Consider the following 18621-nt stretch of genomic DNA (forward strand, 5'->3'; position numbering starts at 1 on the left):
CCGGGCTCAGAAACTTAGCACCTACCCAGAAACACCTGGCCATGTAACCTTGAGCAAGTTACTTAGCCCCAGTTGCTTTAAAAAAAAAAAAAGAGTTGACAGTCTAGTTGAGGAGACATGACGTGAACAGACACACCTATGGTATAAAACAAGATATACGATTTTTTTCCCATGGCTCAACATGTAAATATGTGTCTTCTTTTTATCATCTCTATGGATGCAAGAGAATTTAAGAGACCTTGAGGCCCTTCCTTTCCTTGTTATTAAATCCAGTAAAAAGTTAGAAGGTTGAGAGCTGTAACAAATGAGGTTTGTGAGGTCAGAAGTCCCCACCTAATTATTTCCCATTACAAAACCTGATGGGCAGTGGAGCCCAGAGGAAAATATCCTGGATTTGAATTCAAATTCGGTCCCTGTCACTACCTGTGGGGCCATGACCAAGTCAGTGCATTTCTCTAGGCCTCAGTTCCCTCATCTGTAAAATACAGGTTTGAATAAGATGGCCTCTGAGTCTGTGCTCCTATACAATTAGGACCAGTGGATGTCTGCCATCACTTCTCCCAGACAGGTAATGCAGATTCCTATTTTCTTCATCAGAAAGCAAACTAAAGCAGTTCTTTTTAAATCTTCCTTTCAGTGACAAAATGTTTCCAGCTTTTGGTTTTGGAGCCAGGATACCCCCAGAGTACACGGTGAGTGGGTGGGACTGGGGGGAGGAAAGATCATTTTCTGTAGTGCCTGAGATCCTCTGTGAAGGTTTGGCTTGTGTTATACTTGTACAGAACTTAGCACACAGTGCCTGACACATGGTAGCTGGTCACACACAAATACTGATTCCCTTCCCCTTCCCCTGTGTGGATAAAAGAACTAAGCCATGTAGAAACAGTAAGGCTGGATCATCTCTACCATAATGGAATCAATCGAGTATAAGGCTGGATGACTCCTGAAAACAGACCCCAGCAACCATCCCATTGTCTGGCCTCTTAAGGATATGACCTAGCATTGGTCATCACTATTCAGTAAGTCTATTTCTTGCAACTCAGAGTACCTTAGCACTGGCAAAATATTTATTAATTGTGCTTCTAGCAGATCCACTCATCTGGGTTTAAAATCTGGTTTATGAAGGAACCAGTAGCAATGATTTCCTCCATTTTGTGGCATGGAACCCCTTGACTGACTAGTGAAACCAACAGACCCCTTTTCAGAATTTTTTAAAATTAATAATTGAAGGAAATGTTCGATTTTAGTTAGAAGTTAGTGAAAATAAAGATGTATTTTTTCCATCCATGTTTACAAACACCCTGAAAGTTGCCCCCAGTTAAGAAGTCCAGGTCTAGGGGAAAAATACATCAGAGTTGTGGCCCTTAGGCCAGACCCAGAGAGGATTTGAACAAAAAGACCACAGAGGCACTGCAGGACAACTGCAAAGCTGGCGGGGGAGCACTCAAGGTGTTGGGTTTTTTCTTCCTCGTGGAACAACAGTCAGACCTGACAGCTGCAAATTATTGCATGTTGCAGAATTCCTTCTAGAATGGAGCTGGGACAGTCTATGAAGTTTATTATATGTATGTGTGTATGGATATATGCGTGTATATATATGTATATGTGTATGTATATACACACACACATACATACACACACCAATAGAGGTGCTAGGTGGCACCATAGTGCACAAAGTACCAAACTCATCTTCCTGAGTTCAAATCTGGCCTCAGACACTTACTAGCTGTGTGACCCTGGATAAGTTACTTCATCTTCTTTGCCTCAGTTTCCTCATCTGTAAAATGAGCCAGAGAAGAAAATGGCAAACCAGTCCAGTATTTATGCCAAGAAAACCCCAAATAGGGACATGACTGAAAAACAACTAGAAGTCCTAAGAAATGGTATGAAATATTCAGATGCTGTAACATGGAACGATCTATGCAGAGGTATAGGAACAGGCATTCTTGGTAAAGCCTGGGATGTGTCTTAAGGTCAAGGTTAGGTTAAAGTAGTTTTCCCAGAGTATTTCTTTTAGAGACTATGTAAAGTAGAAGCCCAAGTATTCACCTTGGCCCAAGTCTGTCTCATGCCTGCTTTCCATTGTTGTTGGCAAAAGCCGCCCTGCCTGGGTGCTTTTACTTCTGGCTCCTTTCCACCTCACAACCCAACTTGAAAACCTATGTCAGGCTACCCCCCACCAGGGTCGAGATCCAAAAACCAATAGGAGCCATTCTTGCATTTTGAGTAAGCAGGACAAAAGGCATCCTCCCATGAACTCTATCTGTGATATGAACATAGCACAAGAAATAATTCAGGCCAGTTCAGGAGCAGGAGGGAAATGAGTCACCATAAGCTCACAGATGTGCGGTATTAGTGATGTCCGTCTGGTGGCTTCCTGTTTTCACTAATTATTCTTGCTAAGTAGGTGCTACCTTTGGTTGTTTCTATCGCTGCTGTAGGAATGGCCGTGTTGGATTTCAGCACCATTTAAAATGGACAAGCCCCCTGCTGCTCCATTCTCTAAGGCTCTGGTCCCCAGTCTGCTGACTTGTCTAAGTCCTTGACTAAGTCCTCTTCTTGACTTAGATCCCAAGGAGCTTTAAATCCCCTTTTCCACTATGTCTTCAACTTCACTCACAAGGGAGCAAACAGGGAAGAGGGCCTCCAAGTGTGTGTGGCAATGAGGCTTTTACCCCAGTGACCCATTTACCAGCTTGGGGGCTCCCTCCCGAACAGAGCAGATGCTAGAACGATCAGATCCTTAAATTTGTGAAAATAATTTTCACAAGTCACAATTCTGAACCCATTTAAGTTTTAAATAGTCCATCTAGTACTAAGGTTCCTGTTCTCCCATCCTCAGCCCAGGCTGCCTCACAGCCTTTGAACTCTATGTATAAAAGGAGTTTCTCTCCTAATCCAATTAGCTGCTAGCTCTCAGAGATGATAAATTCAGAACTGGAAGAGACCTTGGTGACCATCATATCCAACCCCCTCATTGTACAGGTGAGGAAACTGAGGCCCAGAGAGATTAAGCAACATGCGAGTCACATGACAAGAATGTATGGGAGATGGCACTCAAGCCCAGGTGCTGCTGACTCGACATCAGTGTTCTGTCTATCACACAATGCTTTCTCTAATGAGGGGGAAGTGGAAAGCTGTCCAGGTGTGAGCTTCCCCTTGCTTTAATGAGCCATCCCCTCTTACTGTGGCAGTCTGTCTATCCCAAGATTCTCAAGATTGGGAAGACAATTTTCTTTTCTCTTGGATGTCCAGACACTAGGACTTCTGCCACCCCTTGTGTCTTAGAGGTTTTCAGAAAGAAAAGAGTAAATACCATACTGTTTTTCTATCCTTGTATATCTCAGTCAAGAACAGTAAAAAAAAAAAAATTAAATTAAAATCTGTATGGGAAAATAGGCTAGAGATAAGTCTGCTGCATTGTTGTTTTTCAAAAAATCTGATCGAGGTCAATTTCACCTACACTGACACTTTCCACTTTTTATTATTCTCCCTGTTTTTCTTTGTTTTGAATTTATGCTAAAATGCCAATACCTCAAAACTGAGTGCTTCTGTTTATTATAATGAGCAGAAGGCTCGATTAGGCTAAAAAACAGTTTTGTTTTGTTTTTTAACATTCATCACCCAAGTCATAGACCCCTCCAGAATCTAAGCCACCAGTCTGTGTTTAGCATTCCCTAGCACTGCAGCTCCTGACCCATTTCTTTCTATTTTTCTCAGGCATCTTTCTTCTCCCCTACCCCCACTCCCTACCAAACATTATTCAACAAATTTCCCTGTCACTTCTACTCCCCAGGGAGCTGAGAATTTATCTTCCTTCTTGGATTGATTGGAGAAAGGCTTAAGATGATTTCTGCTGCTAAACCCATAATGAATGTAATGGACATTTGTTTGTAAACTTTAAACCCCAGGGCCTCCTTACTGGATTAAAGTTGTAATTCTTTTCTCTTCCTTTTTTTATTTCATTTTTTTTAATTGGTGTCTAGGTCTCTCACGACTTTGCAATCAATTTTAATGAAGACAACCCAGAATGTGCAGGTAAAATCACAGTTTGAAATATAAGCCAATCTTACAGCCCTTTCCATGGGTGCAACATAATACAATGGAAAGGACTCGGGATTTGGTCTGAGGACCTGGGTTTGAATCCTTGCCCTGTTACTTATGCGTATAACCTTGGACAAGTCACTTCATTTACCTGGGCCTTAGTTTTCTCATCTGTAAAATGGAGGGTTGAGGAGGAGGGAGGTGGGTTTGATTACCTCTAAGGTCCTTTTCCTTTCTAATTCTGAGCCACTCTTCTTCTCAAATACAAAACCATAGCATGATAACCATTCCTGGATCTAAGATTGACCTTCTCTACCACAATCAGCCTTGGGATTCTTAAGATGGTACTTTCTCTAATGATGAGAGTTATTTGTCGATTACTAGTCAATGCCAGTCCATGAGAGGGTGAGGATGCAGGAATAGGGAGGGAAAGGAGCTTGAAAAATGGCTTCAGATAATAAGATTGAAAATTAGGAGGGACCTCAGAAATGATATAATATAACCCTCTCATTTTTACAGATGAGGAAACTGAGGCCCAGAGAAGAAGCAATCGGTCCTTGAAAGCAGGAACAATTTTTTAAATTTTGTTTAGCACCATGCCTTCTCCATTGTTATCATTCAGTTGTGTCCAGCTCTTTATGACCCTGTGAACCTTACTGTCTATGGGGTTTTCTTGGCAAAGATCCTAGATTAGTTTGTCATTTCCTTCTCCAGTGTAATGATTAAAGCAAACAGACTTGCCCAGGGTTGGAGGTCAGATCTGAACTCAGGCCTTCCTGACTCCAGGCCCAGTGCTCTATCCATTACATCACTTCCTGCCTTGTACATAATAGGTGTTTATTAAATTCTTGTTGACTTGTATTGGATTTGCCCAAAGTTATGGAGACAATAAATAACAGAGCCAGCCCCGTTGCTTTTGGATCTAATAATATTCACCCCAGTGCTGCGTGGTCCAGAAAAAAGAATACCAGAATTACAGTCCAGGAACCTGGGTGGCTCTAATTAAGTTACTGTCATTGGACCTCATTTTCCTCATCTGTAAGGGAGGGAGTTGAACTAGACATCCTCTAAAGTGATTTCCAACTCAATCTATGATCCTGTGAACTATGATCCTATAATCCTCATTGTGACTTCCTTGTGCTTTGATAATTTAGCCAAAATGTGCACATTCCAGGCACTCAAGGCCACTCCAAAGCCTGTACTAGAGGAAGGCAATGCTCACTCAGGAGGCAAGCCTCTTTGTCAGGCTTTGGGTCCCTTTAAAACACATCCAAGAGTCAGTCACACACATGGATTATATGTTAAGTCTTTGTGAGTCCTGTGTGCAGCTATGATGAGAGATGAAGAACAGAAGTAGTGAGCCCTTGACCCTTTCAGGAAGAACTATTGCCTAGACCTCCCATAAAGGACATCTCTAAGGTTCTCCATTCTGTCAGCTCCATCCAAAGGTTTTTTCGTTCAACTCTACTAAATAAACCAACCAACAAATGAAAGATTTTTTAAAAAAACATCCACTCCAATATGTCCATATACCACTGCCACTATAAACATGCCCAAAATGTTTCTATATTCTAACACTTTCTTTATAGCAGCCCTATAGGCAGTGAAAGCCCAATTATCTCCATTTTACAGATAAAGAAATTAAGGTTCAAGGAGATACAATGACTTGGCCTTAGTCATTGCCCTTAAGGTTCTCCAAGACTACCATTTGCCCAGCCTCTATGCCTCTCAGACCCCTGACACGTCTAATATGAAGAGGTTACCCATAAAGAGGATTAGGGTTGCTCTAGAGACCCCAAAATACCAACACCCTGGATCCTGCCAAATGAATTCGACTCAAGTCTTCTCAGCCAAAGAAAAGTAGTTTATTAAAAATTCGCTTGTATTGGACACAGAGTAAGTCTGTGATAGGTCATTCTTTGGCACTCTCATGCCACATGGAGGGAAGATGGGATCAACAGAGAGTTGTGGGAGGAATGTAGGGGTGGTTCAGAGGAGGAGTTTGGGGAGGGTCTTCAGGAGAGGTCAAATGAGGTCAATGAGTGATTAAGGGTGGGAAGTTGCTGGAGGCTACCTGGAGACTACAGACAATGGTGGGCTAGGCCAGTTCAAGAGTGGATTGATATTTTGATAGGCTCAAGAGTGGGACTAGATGGACAGTGGAGGGCTAGGCAAGTAACAGAGGTCTGGGCCCAGCCACAATGTAAGGCTTATGGCCTCATGCAAAAGCTTCTTCAAATGCAATGAGATTTAATCAGAGTTCAAGGGGGGTTCCCAGAGCCTGTACCTCAAGGACTCAACAGCTCATTATAAAATACTGACTTTAGCTAAGGGCCCTATGATGCTCCATCAGAACTTTGAGACCTTTTCTCCACTCTGCAGCTGAGATTCTTTTATGTGTTGTCTCTCCCAGTTAAAGCATGAGCTCTTAGATCTCATTTTTTTCTGTTTATATCCTTAGTATCTGATGAATAGTAAACGCTTAATGAATGTTGTTTTTTTCTCATTCATTTGCTCAAACAGCTAGTAAATCTTGGGAGAAGCCTGGTCTGCTTGAACCCAGGTCTCCTGTCCCTGGATCCTAAGTGAGCTCTTTCCATTGTGCCTTGCTTCCAAACTCCAATTTCTTCCCCAACATGTGCCAGGCTAACTCACCTTCTGCCTGCATTGGGCTGGGGAAACCCTGAGTCCTAAGGACCGCTTCCACACAGTCGCCAACAGTTAACTTGGCACCAACATGGACAATCACATAATTGGCAGCAGTACAACCCAGCCCCTATGTCTGGATTATTACACTCCCCAAAGGCCCTGCTTCCTTCCCTCCCTCTCCCTCCCCCTTCTGTGTATATGCACAGTCTGACTTCATCCCCTTTCCCCCACACCCAGCAGCTTAAACTCCAAGAACTATTTGATTCCCAACAAGTCATTCTTAGAAACAAGCTGTCCCCATCTGCTTCCTGCTCTTACAACCCATCTGCCCCAGGTTTTGGGAAAGAAAATCAAGCCTGCTTATCTTGGGCATGGATCTTGAAGACCTAGACAGAGAAGAAGCATCACTGAACTTAGTTCATCTGCAGAACATGGACCAATAATAATTTGGAAGCTACTGTTCAAACTGGAGACTTCATGGAGGGGTAGGATGGATGCAATGTCTTCAAAGAGTCAGAACAGCCTCTCCATGAGAACACAACAGAAGTCCCTCATCCAAATGCCAACAGCCGATTTACAGTTGACATGAAAGAGAAGATAAAAAAAAAAAAGCAGATGAGACTGAGAAACTCCCCAAACCTCACTCAGAAACACAATGCCCTTTCAGGATCCCTTCCCTTAAGGTTGTTATTCAATCATATTTGACCCCTGGTGACCCCATTTGGGGTTTTCTTGGCAGAGATACTGGAGGGGTTTGCCATTTCCTTCTCCAGTTCATTTCTCAGATGAGGAAACTGAGGCAGACAGGTGACTTGCCCAGAGTCATACAGCTATCTGTATCTACCCAGCTGCCCAAATTAAGGAAGGGATCTTGAACAAGGAAAGAGAAAAGGCAACAGAGAAGCAGATAACCAGAAGTCAGGAAGCTAGCATTTATTAAGCCCCTACTGTGTGCCAAGCCCTCTGCAAGGACTATGGAAATTATCAGATTGAGTCTGTCTCATCTTTTAACTGATCCCATTTCCATTTAATTGACTTTGTCTTATAACTGCCTATGTCATGATCCTTTGTCTCTGAATATAGTTCACAATTCAGCTGACCCGTAATGAGTTAAGTTTAGCACACTGTTCTGTTCCTATGTCAAGGATGTCTGTTTTGTTCTCCAAAGAAATCTGGTCCATTATGTCCAACCTTGCAGATGGACTCGAACAATGAACAATCACTTAGACACAGGAGAGAAGTAGGGGGCTGTTGCTAGCCCCTCATTCCCAATTTCCAACCAATCACATTGTCCCCCATGTCTTGGATCTGTAACCAATCATATTGATTTTACCATTGATGATGTCAAGTTCTTTTAATCAATCATAACTTGTTCCCCACCTACAAAGTCCTGGTTTTTGTTTTGTACTCCCCCAAAAAGAGCTGCCTCCCTTATTTGGTGTCTTAGCTCTGCTGAAGAATCTGAGATCTTATTTATTGGTAAATTCATGCTTTACAAATAAATTGGTTATGCTCAGAACTTTGTGCCTCAGTTTACCTTAATTTTAACCATTATATTATCCAGTAGTGGGCCAGCTAGGTGGGACAGTGGATAGAGCACAGGGCCTAGAGTCAGGAAGATCTGAGTTCAAATCCAGCCTCAGATACTTGCTAGCTGTGTGACCCTGGGCAAGCCATTTAATCCTGATTGCCTCAGTTTCCTCATCTATAAAATGAGTTGGAGAAATGACAAACTACTCCAGTATCTCTGCTAAGAAAACCCCAAATGGGGTCACAAAGAGTCAGATATGACTAAAGTGAATGAACAACAAAAATCCAGCAATGTGGAATGGATCATGGAAACCCCGAATTTATTACTTGCTTCCTTTTCCCTCATCCCCTCCCCCAGTAAAATATAATCCCATTGAGGACAGGGACTTTTTTTTCATTTTGTCTTTGTATCCCTAGTACTTAACCCAGTGTCTTGCATATAATAGGAACTTAATTGTTTGTGGAATTAAATCAAATTTGGAATAATTTCCCTACTATTAACAAGTAAATGTCAACTCCTCCTCCTCTGGTGCCTCATTGTGGAAATTACCTTGGGTTTTCCAAGGCCATGCCAGTGGAATTAAGCTAAAGTGTTGCGTATGGGTCTAGTGATGGACTGTCCATCATCCCTCAGAGGACAAGTTCAGCTAAAGCCAGACAGATTCATCACCAGGGTGGGTACAGGCTGATGAATTTTCCAGGTACAGCAGTTCACAAAGAGTGTCTAAGACGGAAAAGGGCCACATCTGTGTCAGCAGAGGGAGTATCCACCCTGATGAAATCACATATCTGTGATGAGCATGTCAAGAAATATTCCACATACAGTCGGGTTGGACGGTCCCACTTCCTGAGGAATGTTGGGACAAGCTAAATGAACATGAAATGCTTCCCTTCCTCTCTTCCACCTTTCTACTCTTGCTCACCCAGCTTCAATGGCCCCACGATACCTCTCTCATGAATGAATGCCTGACCCTAGAATACCTTTTAACTGCTGACACACTAACTCCTGGACAGGGACTCTGTCCCCCTCCCTGGGCCTGACTCCCCAGGGTCCCTTGACTGTCCCTTTCTCCCATCATTCCTATCCTTGATGCATCCACCCTGAGGTGGACACCATGAGGAGTTTTCACTTCTACTTGTTAACAATATCATTTTGTCCTCCTTATTTTTTCTTAAGGAATCCAAGGAGTTGTTGAAGCCTACCAGAGCTGCCTCCCTAAGCTACAACTCTACGGGCCCACCAACATTGCCCCTATCATCCAAAAGGTGGCCAAGTCTGCATCCGAGGAGACCAACACCAAGGAGGCATCGGTAAGGGGAGAGGCAAGGTACCTGGCATTCCCCACCTCATCTTTTCTCTGTTGGCATCTGACCATCATACCTTTCCTATACTGAGAATGAGCTCTCTGGGGAGGGTCTCTATGAAATGAACTGCTGAGGCACTGTAAGGGATAGTAAGTGGGCATCAATCCCTTTGACCCATCCTGCTGGTCTTCCCTTCATTTTCTAGCAGCCTGCTTCAATTTCTCGATCTTCTCTCAGTTGAAAAAATAATAATAAATTGAGATAACATGAAAAGAAGGGGGTAAGGGAAAATAGCTCAAATGGAATGATTGTAATAGGTTAGAGTTAAGAATCTGGAAGGTATGATCCTACAGAAGTGCAAATGAATCCTTAATAGCATTTTTTGAATGTAGGAGAATGGCAGGTTTCCAGGTATTCTCCCATAAATCCTCTCTAAATGATCTATCCAGTGAGCTATTTTCCTATTTTACTTTATTATCTGGAGCATGGGGATGTACCAATGCAGAGCAGGCTAGAGAGAGAAATAAATCCACAGATAGAAATGGGGTGGGAAGAAAAACTGAGAGGAATCAATGTCATATTTCAGATTATGTGAAAATACTACTGTGGATATGCCATCATATGACTTGAGTTTCATGCTTTGGCTTTTGTTTTTATGATACTAGTAGGGGATTACAGTGATCCATGTACACTCTCACATGCCATCCTCCTTCAGATCAATAGAACCAGTGGTCCAATGTCTTGTCAACCAAGGCTATGGATATAGTTTGAGCCAAGGAGCAGAGCTCTTCTCCCTGTAAAATGCTTTCAGATCATAACATGAACAGGGTTTTAAAATTTTTATCTCCACACTCTCCTTTTATGACTAGTTTCAATTTATTGCCCATTCCACAGTGTTCTTCACTTATGTCTTTGGCTAAGCTATAATTCTTAAACACACAATTTTAGGCTTATGGGGAAAAGGGAGAACTAAATAGCAAATCCACCTTTACAACCTGTTAAGTGCATTCTTCCCCAAAGCTGGTCATTCTGGATTTTCAGATGATTAGGCTTTTAGTTCCCCAACATTGACCGGGCACCATAGGAATGTTGTAAAAAATTATATTGGAGTTTGTCAGTTCCTGAGATATTTCTTCTGGCAAGTATTACTGTAAGCTATTCAGGATCCTGCTCGGTATTGTGGGTTATTTTGTTGCTTAAAACGATACCATAGTATAGGAAGGATCTGTGATTCTGGCAGTGGCAGGCACTCCTCCCAATATATATTGCAAACCATCTATGGCTTCAGGGATAAGATCTAGTGAGTCTGGATGCTAGCTGTTATGGTATCCATTGCCTGGTTATCACTGTCTCCCCGTCTCCTGTTCCTCTCCCCAACATCCTACCCCAACCCCTTCCATCTCCTGAATGCAGCAATACTTCATCCTGCTGATCCTGACAGATGGCGTCATCACAGATATGGCTGACACCAGGGAGGCCATCGTCCACGCCTCCCACCTCCCCATGTCGGTCATCATAGTCGGTGTTGGCAATGCTGACTTCAGCGATATGCAGATGCTGGATGGGGACGACGGGATCCTGAGGTCCCCCAAGGGAGAGCCTGTCCTCCGAGATATTGTCCAGTTCGTGCCGTTCCGGAACTTTAAGCATGTAAGCAGATTGTTCTGGGGAATCAGGGGGGTAAGGAGCAAGGGGAAAGGATTAGAGGATACATTATTGATAAATGTATCCCAGAATGACCTTTACCAGACTCTAGCATATGATCTTAGTAAGTCAGGTAGCTGGTTAGGTCCCGTTTAGTATGGATACTAAACCCCCTGAAGTGGCCACATTATTCGAATTCATATCATATGTTTCTCTTGGTCTAGAATCAATTTTTACACACTTTACATAATTACAATTTCAGATACATGCGAACATTTCAAGAGATTCCTTATTCACACTAACTGGAACCTGGTTATTGCTGTTGGGCATGGGACTGACTGGCTTTAACATGGGGCCAATGTCAGTGTCTTCCTTGATTGTTCAGGCACGTGAATATGATAATAGCAGCCATTCTATCTGAACAGTGTTTTCCTTGAGCTCCTGGGACCCTGGCAGGAATCCCTGAAAACCCTAGGCAGGGTTGAATGCAAAGTTCTTATTCCTAATTACATTTCTGCTTTTCAAGAAGGCTATATATAATTCGACTCACTTTTTAAAAAGAGGGTAAAATTGAGCCCACTTTCACAGAAGTTGCGTTTTTACTAGCTACAAAGTGCATAAGGACATGTCCAGGTAAAATCAAACCCAACCAAACCTACACAGGCAGTATGAAGGTTCAGTGCAGTTCATAGGATCCTAGTTCTAGGGCTAGGAAAGACCTCAGAGGCCACCCAGTCTGACCCTTTCATTACACAGATGAGGAAATAGGCCACGGAGGTTAAGAGACTGGCCCAGAGGTCACACAGATAGTACTCCTGAGGCAGGATTCAAACCTAGGGCTCTTGTGCCTGGGTCTATGCTGACTCTCTAGACCTTAGGGTATGGTATGTTGATGAGTTCACTGGTCTGAGTCAGGAACTGGACTCTAATCCCAAGTTTGCTGTAAGCTTGGGAAAATAATTTACCCTCTCTGTGATTTCTCATATATCAAGTGGTTTCAATGAGGTCATTACTACAAGTCTTGGACTTCACATTTCTCCCAATCAAAATTTCATATTTTTAGACTTGTCCCAATGTCCCAAAATCTTTTGGAGCCCTGATAAGGTATTTGGATCCTGATCCAGTGCACTAGTCATCCTTCCAAGGATTTCTTGAAAATTTGATAATGATGGGATCTATGTCTTTATTGACAGGGCAGCTATGAGGTACAGTGGACAGAGAATTGGGTCTAGAGTCAGGAAGACTCATCTCCCCGAGTTCAAATCTGGCCTCAGCTACTTACTAGCTGTGTGAGCCTAAGCAAGTCATTTCACCCTGTTTTCCTTAGTTTCTTCATCTAAAAAATGAGCTGGGGAAGGAAATGGCAAACTACTCCAGGATCTTTGCCAAGAAAACCCCAAATGGGGTCACAGAGTCAGATATGACTGAAAAAAGACTGAACAACATGTCTTTATCCTGGTCATTGACAAAATGTCAAATAGCACAGGGCCAAGAACAGATTCCCGGAACACTCTACCAAGCCTACACCATGCCTTTAAGGACTACTCGTTCAGTCTGGCCATCCAATCACTTCTCAGTCCATTTCATTGTCCTATCATTGAGCCTACATCTCTCCATCAATACCATGAGATAGATACACTAGCTACCTTCTCTGAAGCCCATGCCTCCAACCCAAGAAAAGAATTTGGTACAATTGAAAGAGTGCTGGCTCTGGTGTTAGGAGTTCTAGATTCAAATTCTACCTGTGGTGCTTAGTAGCTGTATGACCACGGGCAAGTCATGTTGCCTTCTTGGGACTCAGTTTCCTCATCTGCAAAATGAAGTTGGACAGAAGACCTTTGAGGTCCCTTCCAACTCTTGACCTCAAATCTGATCAGTCTCTTCCATGTAGATGTCACAAGTAGATTCAGGGACATGTGATACCAAAGGTTTAAATGGGCTAGTACCTTTCTAGTCCAACATCCTTTCCCCTCTTCTCAGCTCTAAAATATGGCAGATAGACAATGAGCACTTTTCCCCATTCTGTTACAACCCTTCCTTGGTGGTACACAAGAAAATACATTTATTTCTATAGGTCACTATATTATTGAACTGGCTTACCCCAGCAGTGGCATTCCAGTGATCATGCCTTAGTGCCTACCTCCTTACTCTAAGGCCCTGGCAAGAAGAGGCTTCAAGAATGCACAGACCTAGGGGCAGCTAGGTGGCTCAGTGAGTAAGAGCACCGGCCCCAGAGTCGGGATGACCTGGGGATCAAATCCGGGCTCAGATACTCAGCATCACACCCAGAAATTACTGGCCGTGTAACCTTGAGCAAGTTACTTAACCCCAATTGCTTAAAAAAAAAATTCTAAAAACATATCATATAAAAAATAAAAAAAAAAAGAATGCACAGACCAGAGTTCATTCTTTAGGGACTGAATCTGGTGCCATTTAAATTGCACACCAACTATCACATTAAGGGGCCAATGATTCCAATAGTACCAACTAATTTGAATATAACTATATTGCATAGATTATAGAGGCAGAAAGACCATCTAGTCTAACCTCCTCCTTTTATGGGTAAGGAAATCAAGGCCTAAACATGAACAGCAAATGTCAGAGCCAATGTCAGCCCTCTTTATATTATATATCTATATATGTTTGTGTATATACTCTCTATATACACATATATCTTTATATATACACAAGCATATATGTAGGTGTGTGTATGTAGATGTATGAATATAGATATGAGTATAAATTTAGAGTTAAAGGGGCTGTAAAAGTTCATTTTATTTAAACCTCTTCTTTTTACAAATAAGGAAACTGAAGTGAAGACCTTGTCCAAGGTTACACAGGTAGTAAGTGGCAGATCCACAATTTAAACAGAGGGAGATGGAGAGAGAGATGGAGAGGGAGACGGAGAGGAGAGGGAGAGAGGGAGAGAGAGAGAGAGAGAGAGGCAGAGAGGCAGAGGCGGGGGGGGGGAAGGAGAGAGGGAGAGAGATACACATCCACACACAGTATCCTTAGTATCTTTGCCAAGAAAACCCAAATACTATCTTAAAAAACTGGACACAACTGAAATGAAAGAACAACAAACATACACATATATACATATATATGTACATAGATCTCCAGAATCATACGCACCTGTGTCTTATCTAGACCTTAAAATGTCAAGTTGGGGCGGCTAGGTGGCGCAATAAATAGAGCATCGGCCCTAGAGTCAGGAGGACCTGAGTTCAAATCCAGCCTCAGACACGTAACACAAAAAACTAGCTGTGTGACCTTGGGCAGGTCACTTAACCCCAATTGCCCTGCCTTCCTCCCTCCAAAAAGCAAGAAGAAAACTTTTTTTTAAAAATGTCAAGCTGTACAGCTAAAGCGATGATGTTGTAGTAGAAAGAGATAAAAACAGGAACAGATTCCAGCAAACCATGAGCTCAGCATCTTGGGCTCAGCCTCCATGCATCTGCAGACTGTGTTCCATAAAGCAAACACACTCCCTCTTCACTTTCACCTTCCCAGCTGGTTACCTCCTCTTAAGGCTCACATCAGGTACCACCTCCTTCCTAGGGAGAAGGCTTTTCTGATTCTCTAACAGTCACTGAACCTTCTCTCCTCGAATCATCACATATTATTCGAACAGATATTTAACCCATCTCCCAGTACAACGCAAGCTCCTTGAGGGACAAATACGCTAGATTTTGTCTGTCTTTCCCCAGTGCACCCGGCACCACATCTCTCTCAGTAGACGTTATTAAAATGTCTGTTGAACATTGAATCAAATTGAATCACACTGAGTAGAGGTGTCAGTATACAGCCTATAGCACTCCCAAGTATATCCTAAATTAAATTGTTAAATTTAATGTAATTGGGGTTAAAATGTAATTAGGAAATATTTAGCAAAATAAAAATACAAGAGAACATAGAACATGTTACTATGTGGTTTTCTAAGTTCATGGGGGTGGCAGGGATCCTTAGGCACAGTATATGTGAGCCTGACATCACCACCATAGAGGCCCAAGAGAGCATCGTGACATCTGCCTGAGCCCTTGATTCTGATTCCTATGTGCCTTGTCTCCTACAGGCATCTCCAGCAGCACTTGCAAAGAGTGTTTTGGCTGAAGTTCCAAATCAAGTCGTGGACTATTACAATGGCAAAGGAATTAAACCCAAATGTTCCTCAGACATGTATGAGTCTTCCAGGACACTAGCACCATGAACTTCTCCACACACTTTTACAGAGTTCTCAAATATTACTCCTACTAATACTTAATATTCCTACTACTCCAGTACTTAAAAAAAAATTAAAATAGCACGTTTTGGTGATTTTTAACTGACATTTTTTTCTGCATGTGTAGCCCCAAGGCTTGGATCTGTTAAGCAATTGTATTGTTGAAGACTTTTTACAAAGAAAAAAAAATTTACTCTTTACATTACAGCATGTCGCCTTGAAATAAAATGGTATCTGTATCTGTTTTTTATACAGGTTTGTTGAAATTTTGCTAAATTTCTTATTATCTTTACACTATAAAGCATTTTGAAATATTTATTGAGCATCGATAGACAAAAAAAAAGTATTTGGTTTTCTCTGCTAAAGGATGAAAGATTTTTTCAAAATGGCAGATGCATGGACTGTATTTTGCATGTTTCCAATAAAAATAATATCATTTTGCAGTTGTTGTCTATGATTCTTCCCTGCCAAGAATGGTTTTCTTGCCAGGCTCTGCTTAGGGAATGGAGAGGCACAGATTTCAGAAGTAGCCCTGGGTCTTCTAAAAGACTTTGGGGGGTTGAATGGGAAGATCAGCTCAGGCAGGACATCTCTACACTGTGTGAGAAGTGCACCGTCTCTACACTAGTAGAAGAATGACCATAGGAAACTACAAAGATAGGAGAAGGAAGGAGAAGGAGACTGAACCCACAGTGTCCACACTACAGCATCTCATTGCTTCAGTGCTATACCTGTTACTAAAGAATAGAGAAGCTTGGCCCAGCCCTGTCCTCCATGTAACTAATCTACAGGGATGGTTCCATCTTTACATCACCCTAAGAAAACAAAATTGTATAGATCTTAATAGACTCTGCTAATTCAACTCACAGCAAATGAAGCCATGTAATAGGACTCCAAGACCTAGGTAGACCTCATTTGCCCTGGCTTGGGTGTATTTATGAGGTCTTTAAGTTGGCTTGCCCTTTCACTCAGTGACAAATTCTGTTTTGAGAAATTACCTAAAAGCATCAAGATGTTGGGGGGGGGGGTAATGCTTCCTTGGCTTTTTATCAGGACTGCTTTTAGCCACAAATTTGAATGTTTTATTTCTATAACTCTCATGGAGTCACCATATTCAGGTTTGAATCTCTGTTATTCCATGAACTGTGTGATTTGGGGCAAGTCAATTAACCTCTCTGGACCTCAATTTTCCTCAACTATAAAAGGAGGCAGTAGGATCTCATAGCCTCTGAGATCTCAAGAAGCATGGAGAGTAGAAAGTGCAAATGGTTTTCATTTGGAAGAATGAGGAAATAAATTTCAAGTCAATATTGAGCGTTATTATTATTTTGTGTATGTTTTGGTTTGTTGTTACTTGTTTTATTTAAATGGGTAAATCAGAGACCTTGTGTGATCTACACTGTCTTCCCCAATACCTCCTAATTCCGCAAATACATGTCAGCCAAATGCACAACATTTTGGGAATGATGGTGAAACGAATGACTGAAAAAAAGATAAATATTTAAACTGTATTGTTTTAATGAATAAATTGGGTACTACAACATCTCTTTTTAAGAGTTGTGTTCTTGCTGCTCTTTTCAAGGCAATTTCCTAGTGATGATGTAGGTTGTGTGAGTGGCTGGGGCCCTCTCAACGTGAGTTCACTTTGCTCCAACACCAGTGGGGCACAAAAAAAGCCATCCTAGAGACATGGCTCCCACAACATGGGAAATGTTGATTCTTCAGACGTTGACACTCTCTTATTACTGATCCTTGTTATCAATTGGCTTGGGGTATGTAGTGGTCAACCTCAAATTGATTATAGAATAGTGAGCAGCTATTTTCCTACTACAGATTGAGTTCCCAATTGAAACAGGTGTTCAGATGCCATCTCGAGCTGTCTATACGGTGACCAACCACCTGCTGATGGACACGTGGGAAGGGTATTTGGAGAGCATAGGATGGCAAATGTGTTACCTATCTCCTGAGCAAGGACCTACATAATCAAGGAGGAACTACTGCCATCCTCAGTCGCTGGCCAGAGCTGCTCATTGAGTGATCCTCTTCTTCCAAAAATCCAGCCTCAGATACCTCACATGTCCATTTTGATACAGTAACCAATATTTTAGTAATGGCATCTTCTTGCCTGATGAAATGGCTTTCATCCAAGTGGCCCCTGTAGCTGGACCGCCATTAATGCATTTCCTAAGGATTTTCCCATAGTAGATGGAAAAGTGGAGTACAAAAAATAACAGTGGCTAAGTCACAGATTTATAGGTGGAAGGAACCTGAGAAGTCATCGAGTTCAACGTCATCATTTTAAAGATTTGGAAACTGAGGCCAAGGGAGATGAAGAGACTTGCCTGGACCACACAGGTTGTGACAGCTAAGATTTGAGCTTGGGTCCTCTGACTCCAACTACAGCTCTCTGTGTGCCTCATCACCACTAGGAAGGGATGTTGAAAAGGGGATTCCTTTTGTCTCTGGTTGAGGTAGCAGCTAAAATCACATCTAAAACTTTGAGATGCTCTGATTCAGCGAACATTTCCATCATAAAATAAAAACAGCAAAATGATACGGGGGCAAAGAGGACACATTCATCCCTTCAGAAGACAGGCAGGCAGGTATGGCTTTCCACACCACTACTAGCTAACCCAAAATGCAGCCATTTGGGAAAAGCCACAATTTCCCAGGATTACACCCAGAGCGTTGAGAGAAAACCTCCAAGAAAACACTATTTAATACAACAAAATTCAAATACAATACAATGTGGTTAGACCCTAAGAGTTTGCTAATGAAATTTGATTTTAAGCTTCCAGTGTTGGAAAAGATTAGACGGCTTATTACCAGCTCTGTTCCAGTCCCTACCTGTCTCTACCTCACCCTCTTTGACCTTCTGTTATCTTTTTTAAGTTTTCCAACTTCTCTCCCTCACTACAACCTTCCTTCCCCACATACCAATTTTCACTGGTCCCCTTATGAGCCACTGGAAATATTTTATGCCAGCATATAGATAGCTCAGGTTTGTGGACCTAATCTGTCATCACAGATGAGTATGGAGCTCTTTCTCTCTGCCTGCTAGACAGGTTTGGGGGCAGCTCTATGATGGGGCACCTCTGTGAATACTGCATGTAAATATTCAAAGGATCTGTTTTCCTAAGCTATAAAGCTCCTAGTGTGGGAACTCCCTTCACTAAAGATTGGCAATTCATTTATGACTTAGTAAATAAACCCTAGGGAATTTCCCT

The 18621-nt window shown here is 42.2% G+C and overlaps 1 protein-coding gene across 2 annotated transcripts in view; it reads left to right on the forward strand.

The window, feature by feature from the left end:
• Window positions 1-17300, forward strand: part of CPNE4 (copine 4) — a 679918-nt gene extending 662618 nt beyond the window's left edge. For both annotated transcript variants that reach the window (XM_069088381.1, XM_069088382.1), the window contains 5 exons: window positions 638-692; window positions 3987-4038; window positions 9401-9534; window positions 10942-11178; window positions 15248-17300. In XM_069088381.1, the coding sequence (XP_068944482.1) occupies window positions 638-692; window positions 3987-4038; window positions 9401-9534; window positions 10942-11178; window positions 15248-15382 (613 nt within the window). In that variant the 3' untranslated portion in view covers window positions 15383-17300. The remainder of the gene's footprint in view (window positions 1-637; window positions 693-3986; window positions 4039-9400; window positions 9535-10941; window positions 11179-15247) is intronic.
• Window positions 17301-18621: the final 1321 nt, after the last annotated feature.

This window comes from Petaurus breviceps, unplaced genomic scaffold (genome assembly GCF_028583685.1).
Source record: "Petaurus breviceps papuanus isolate PSGF00001 unplaced genomic scaffold, PetGlider_PUasm1.0 185, whole genome shotgun sequence".
NCBI classification, from domain to species: Eukaryota; Metazoa; Chordata; class Mammalia; order Diprotodontia; family Petauridae; genus Petaurus; species Petaurus breviceps.